The sequence below is a fragment of the Ahaetulla prasina genome, chromosome 17, assembly GCF_028640845.1.
Source record: "Ahaetulla prasina isolate Xishuangbanna chromosome 17, ASM2864084v1, whole genome shotgun sequence".
NCBI lineage: Eukaryota > Metazoa > Chordata > Lepidosauria > Squamata > Colubridae > Ahaetulla > Ahaetulla prasina.
The window spans coordinates 4,522,501-4,528,989 of NC_080555.1; the positions used below are offsets into that span (position 1 = coordinate 4,522,501).

Genomic DNA, 6,489 nt, shown 5'->3' on the forward strand with positions numbered 1-6,489 from the left:
CTGAAAGGGAAAAGGATGAGACGGTTTATATTGATATTGATTGTTTCCTGATTGCTTATTTGTACCCTGTGACTATCATTAAGGGTTGTACCTTATGATTCTTGACGAAGGTATCTTTTCTTTTATGTACACTGAGAGCATATGCACCGAGGACAAATTTCTTGTGTGTTCAATCACACCTGGCCAATTAAAAAAATTCTATTCTATTCTATCTACCTATCTCTATCTATCTTATCTATTCTCTCTCTCTCTCTCTCTGTATATCTCTATCTATTTATATATCTGTCTTTCTATCTAGTTCTCTCTCTCTCTCTGTGTATATCTATATCTATCTATCTATTTAATATATCTGTCTATCTAGCTATCTATCTCTGTCTCTATCTATGTATCTATGTATCTATCTGTATATCTATTTACATATCTATCTGTCTATCTAGCTCTCCCTCTCTCTTTCTCTGTATATCTATATCTATCTATTTCATATATCTGCCTCTCTCTCTCTCTCTCTCTCTCTTTCTCTCTCTCTCTCTCTCTCTCTCTCTCTATATATATATATATATATATATATATATATATATATATATATATATATATATATATATATATATATATATATATGGGTTTTCTCCCATGTAAAATTGGAAGTGTCTTGGCGACGTTTCGACGAAGTCTCATTCGTAATTTCCAGGCTTCAGTTTCGTGCTTCTGGAAGCAATGTGTGAAACAGTTGCAATCAAACATTGCTCCCAGAAGCACGAAGCTGAAGCCTGAAGATGACGAATGAGACTTCGTCGAAACGTCGCCAAGACACTTCCAATTTTACGTGGGAGAAAACCCGAATAACCAAAGACCTACATATATGTCTATCTCTCTCTCTCTCTCTCTCTATCTATCTATCTATCTATCTATCTATCTATCTATCTATCTATCTATCTATAATGGATGGATGGGTGGATGGATGAATGGATAGATAGATATGAAAAGGAGGAGAAAAGGAAGGGAAGGAGGGAGGGAGGTGAGCCCATTTGGAAAAGTACAGGCAACCTCTTTTAATGGATGCAGAATTCGTGTTCGGAAAAATGCACAGAAGAAGAAAATAATTCCGAAAACCAAAACAAACTTCTTTTGGGCAGGGATTAAAAGAAAAACCCACCGAGCTCCTGCAAAAACCCATTCACCAAAACATTTAAAAAAATAAAATAAAATAGTAACAGGTCACGAGGCCCCGTCCTCTGTTCCAAAGCTTGCCCGCCCCCCCCCCCCACTTTCTGGAAGGATCCCCAGGGGATCTGAAAATCCTGATGGCTTGGCAGCCAAGAAAGTCACCTTCCCCAAACCAGCATGTTCTCAAAACCGCCTTCTCTCTCTCTCCCCCTCAATTTAATTCTCTTTTCTTCTCCAACAGCTCACCTCCGATGAGTCACCAATCTCCAGAGAGGTTCCCAGGCCAGAAGAAAAAGGTGAGAGGGACTCTTGAGGGTTTTTTCTTTGTTCTCAAAACTTTGGCTGTCAAGCTGGGGTGGTGGTGGAATATATATATATGTTTTCTGAGGTTTTATATATATATATATATATTTCTGAGGCTGAAGCCTGAAGATGACGAATGAGACTTCGTAGAAACGTCGCCAAGACACTTCCAATTTTATGCGGGAGAAAACCCGAATAGCCAAAGACCTACATATATATATGTCTTGGTGACATTTCAACGAAGTCTTATTCATCATCTTCAGGCTGGTGTTTACAGCTTCGTGCTTCTAGGAGCAAACGTCGCCAAGACACTTCCAATTCTACGTGGGAGTACGCCAAGTGTCTTGGCAACGTTTGCTCCTAGAAGCACAAAGCTGAAGACACCAGCCTGAAGATGACGAATGAGACTTCGTCGAAACGTCACCAAGACACTTCCAATTTTACGTGGGAGAAAACTCGAATAACCAAAGACCTACATACAAACACCCGCGAAACCTCAGAAAACAAATATATATATATATATATAAAACAGCTGCCATCACACATTTCTAGAAGCACTAAGCTGTAAATACCTAGCCTGATGATGACGAATGGGATTTCGTCAAAACGTCGCCAAGACACTTCCAATTTTACGCTGGAGAAAACCCGAATAACCAAAGACCTACACACACACACACAAACACACACACACACACACACACACACACACACACATTTATATATATATATAAAAGCGATGATGATATATATATATAAAAGCGAAATACCACTCACGCATCATCATGAAATCTCCAGAACGGTAAAGCCTACAAATTTGAAATTTGCCATGTATGTTCCTCTTGGCTTCTAGGTGCTCGCTAAGAAAGGATTTTTCAAAACGACCATCAAATCATTAGTATTTCTTATATTATTATTAACACGTTCTGATGCTAAGGAGTTAGATGTTCTACTCCCCCTCCCCACCTGAAAAGAACTCTGTTCCAACTGCCACTGGGGTATGGGCGTGGCCAGCGTGTGACTCATCCGGCCTGCGGGCTGGGAGTTTAGGCATTCTACTCCCCCTCCCCACCTGAAAAAAAACACTCTGATGCTAAGAAGTTAGACTGAGGGATAGAAGGGGAGAAGAAGATAGGAGAGGCTCAGTGGGGCACGCCTGAGGGAGAGAAGGGGATAGGAAAGGCCGATCTTAACTACTCATTCATTTTCAAGCTGTAAGTGTTGATTTATCAAGCCCGAACTAGAACTAATAGTTTCCTAGCAAGCATATTCATGCCAATCCATTAATCAGGAATGTGGAGGAGCCACCCACCGTGGCTGTAAATCTTGCTTTTACTTCTTGGATAGGTGGTTCAGAACTCCTTTTTAATTTCCTTTCTTTGTGGATTCTTTTCTTTTTCTTTTTGTATATCCTGCCTTTATCCTTGTTTAAAAATTAACCCAAGGCGGTGAATAGGGACACGGCGGCTCAGTTGGCTAAGACGCTGAGCTCATCGATCGGAAGGTCGGCGGTTCAGCGGTTCAAGTGCCGCGTAACGGGGTGAGCTCCCATTACTTGTCCCAGCTTCTGCCAACCTAGCAGTTCGAACCTAGCAGTTCGAAAGCAGGTAAAAAATGCAAGTAGAAAAATAGGGACCACTTTGGTGGGAAGGGAAGAGCGTTCCGTGTGCCTTTGGCATTTAATCATGCCAGCCACATGACCACGGAGACGTCTTCGGACAGCGCTGGCCCCCCAAAAAACAACAACAACCCTGTGAGGTAAGCTAGGCGGAGAGGGAGGGACTAATCAAGGGGCCATCTGTAGCTGAGAACTTGAACTCAGCACCCCGTCTGGTACCTTCCCCTTTATCCTTTTGCAAAAAGAATGGAGGGAAGAGGTGAAGACGCAGGGATGCTCTCTCATCCCATTGGGTAGTGGTTGCTAGGCAACCTGGAAGCAGTGATGTTTTCTGTCTATGTTCCATTATAAGTGGTTGTCTCCTTCTGGTTGCTAGGTTACCGTGTCCGCTTGTAAGTTAACGCAATGCCCAGAAATCCTGGTTCCCTTTGATAAATTTTTCATCCACCGTCCAAGGATAAAAATACGTGTCTTAAAATCTGGCTGTATTTTAATGATGTGGGGGTGCATAATTGTTGTTGTTTTTTAACTGCAATTGGACTCTGGAGTTTGGTAAGTAAAATATTGCAAAAAGTTGAGTGAATTTCTGGGGGCAAGGAATTTCCTGGGGCAACTGAGAATGCTGGGAGTTGAAGTCCAGGCGGAACCTTAGTGTCAGATCTACGTCACGGCATCATACGAAGGCTTAAAAAAAAAAATGAATCCTGACACGAGCAGCATATAAATCTAAAAAATAAAACTAAATAAACACCACGCACTCCAGGATTAAAAACAAAAATAACAAGAGGTATTGGGGCAAATCTATAGCTAAATATAAAAAGCGTGATTTCTAAGTCTTGCAATGTACCGAATGTGGTTTTTTTGAAGAAACCCATTCTCTGCATTTTTATTTGATTTATATATTATACGGCCTGTATTTGGTGGCTTGTGTGGGAAGGGGGGGCATCTGATTTGGTCTAATGAGGCTCTTGTTTGCAACAATGTCGGAAAACTGCAACCAGAGGTGGGTTTTAGCAGTTTCTGACCAGTTCTGGAGAACTGGTAGCGGAAATTTTGAGTTGTTCGGAGAACCGGTAAATACCACCTCTGACTGCATCTATTCTCTGCCTCACAAGTCCCAGCTGATTGAGAAGAAATGGGGATTTTGCAGTATCCTTCCCCTGGAGTGGAGAGGAAATGGGGATTTTGCAGTATCCTTCCCCTGGAGTGGGTTGGGAATGGAGATTTTACAGTATCCTTCCCCAGGAGTGGGACGGGAATGGGGATTTTACAGTATCCTTCCCCAGGAGTGGGATGGGAAAGGGGATTTTACAGTATCCTTCCCCAGGAGTGGGATGGGAATGGGGATTTTACAGTATCCTTCCCCAGGAGTGGGTTGGGAATGGAGATTTTACAGTATCCTTCCCCAGGAGTGGGTTGGGAATGGAGATTTTACAGTATCCTTCCCCAGGAGTGGGATGAGAATGGGGATTTTACAGTATCCTTCCCCAGGAGTGGGGTGGGATGGAAATGGGGATTTTACAGTATCCTTTCCCAGAAGTGGGGTGGGAATGGGGATTTTATAGTATCCTTCCCCAGGAGTGGGATGGGAATGGGGATTTTACAGTATCCTTTCCCAGGAGTGGGGAGGGAATGAGGATTTTGCAGTATCCTTTCGCAGAAGTGGAGAGGAAATGGGGATTTTGCAGTATCCTTCCCCTGCCACGCCCACCGTGCCATGCCACGCCTGCCATGCCACGCCCACGGAACCGGTAGTAAAAAATAAAAAATTTGAATCCCACCACTGACTGCAACTATTGTTTTCTTCCCCACAGACAAAGTCGAAAACCCCAAGAAAACAGAACCGGAAGAAGAAGAAATCGATATCGATTTAAATGCCCCGGAAACCGAGAAGGCCGCTCTCGCCATCCAAGGAAAATTCCGACGTTTCCAAAAACGGAAACAAGACCCCAGTTCTTGAGCTTTTCCGGAGTCTTCCCACCTTGCCTTGACACGCTTTTCCTTCTCCTGGTCCCCGAAACCCCGCCGCGATTCCATTTCCTCTTCCCATCCCGACGAAGTGGGGGGGCGTTTGTCCTCTGATCTTCAATTAATTTTAATTTTTTGCACGTCCTGGAGAAAATGGTCAAAGCAGAGGAAGGGAGGGGATCGGGTGGGATGGGTGGAAGGGGCTGCTGAGCACATACGCCTTCCACACTGCTTCGCCAGATCACAGGTAGAAGGAGAGATGTCACCCAGTCCACGACTTACGACCGGTCGTTGAACAAGCGGTCGAGCTTACAATGGGCTGGTTTTTTGTTTTTTTTAAAAAAAATCTATTTATGACCCATCCTCGGAGTTATGACTGCCATTCCTCCGTTGGCACGGGATCACAATCGGGGCGCTCAGCAACTGGCTCGCATTAGTGACGGTTGTGGCGTTCCAGGGTCGCTGTTTGAGATCTTTTGTTGTTGTTTTTTGCTGCTTTCTGGCAAAAAGCAGCCACGCGGAAGAACGGTCGTGTGATTCATTGGACGACCGTCGTAGGCCTCGCTTGATGACCGTTGTAAAAACAGTCATGAAATTGAGTCCGGTCCTGTGGCGCCTTGACTTGCAACCGCAATGACTTACGACTGAAATTGAAGGTTCTGCTGCGGTTGTAAGTCAAGGATAACATACGAGTGGGAAGCCTAGGTTAAGAAGGTTAGAATAGTCGTCGGTTATTTTGAATCGTCTGAAGCAAATTCTTCGTCCGTTTTTCTTCCCATCTATTATCAAGGGAGGGTTGAGATTTTAATCTTCCTTTTAGGAGATTGGGAACATAGTTCCCACACTTCGAGGCCAACTTCTAAACATATAGTGAAGATGCCACAAGTGAAATTATCCCCCCACCCCACCCCCCGTGCTGCAAGGTTGGGTCTCTAAAATTCTTCAAACCTTGCTTTAAAGTTTGAATCCTTTGGGTACCAAATCCTGCCCGCCAAAAGACCCCTTGCAAAATTGTGAAAACAGAAAATTTGCGAGCCACTTCCCAGTTCCATTCCCAAGTTAAGATTTGAAAATGGGTCCGTTTTGTGTCCCAATGTGGTCGCCAAAATTTTCCTTCCCTGCCTGATCGAAGATCTAGGACAGTGGTTCCCAACCAGTGTGCCGCGGCACTAAGGGGTGCCGTGAGATCTTTTGAGGGTGCCGGGAACTTTTGAGCTACGGAGATTTTAAATATCTATTTCCTTATAAGGGTGCCGGGAACTTTTGAAAGGCTTTCCAAGGGTGCCTCAAACAAGAAAAGGTTGTGCCTCAAACAAGAAAAGGTTGGGAACCACTGATCTAGGATAACTCGCCGCGGCCAATCCAACTCGCCGCGGGACAATTCAACACCTCATTAATCATTTCATTCAGTTACTTTATTTTATTATTGGTGACCACGT

General features: G+C 43.9%; 1 protein-coding gene across 1 annotated transcript in view; it reads left to right on the forward strand.

Moving 5' to 3' along the window:
• The window catches only part of PCP4L1 (Purkinje cell protein 4 like 1), a 24,949-nt gene extending 19,745 nt beyond the window's left edge, over positions 1-5,204 (forward strand). The window contains exons 2-3 of the mRNA XM_058160548.1: positions 1,406-1,460; positions 4,897-5,204. Coding sequence (XP_058016531.1) covers positions 1,406-1,460; positions 4,897-5,042 — 201 coding nt within the window. The 3' untranslated portion in view covers positions 5,043-5,204. The remainder of the gene's footprint in view (positions 1-1,405; positions 1,461-4,896) is intronic.
• Positions 5,205-6,489: the final 1,285 nt, after the last annotated feature.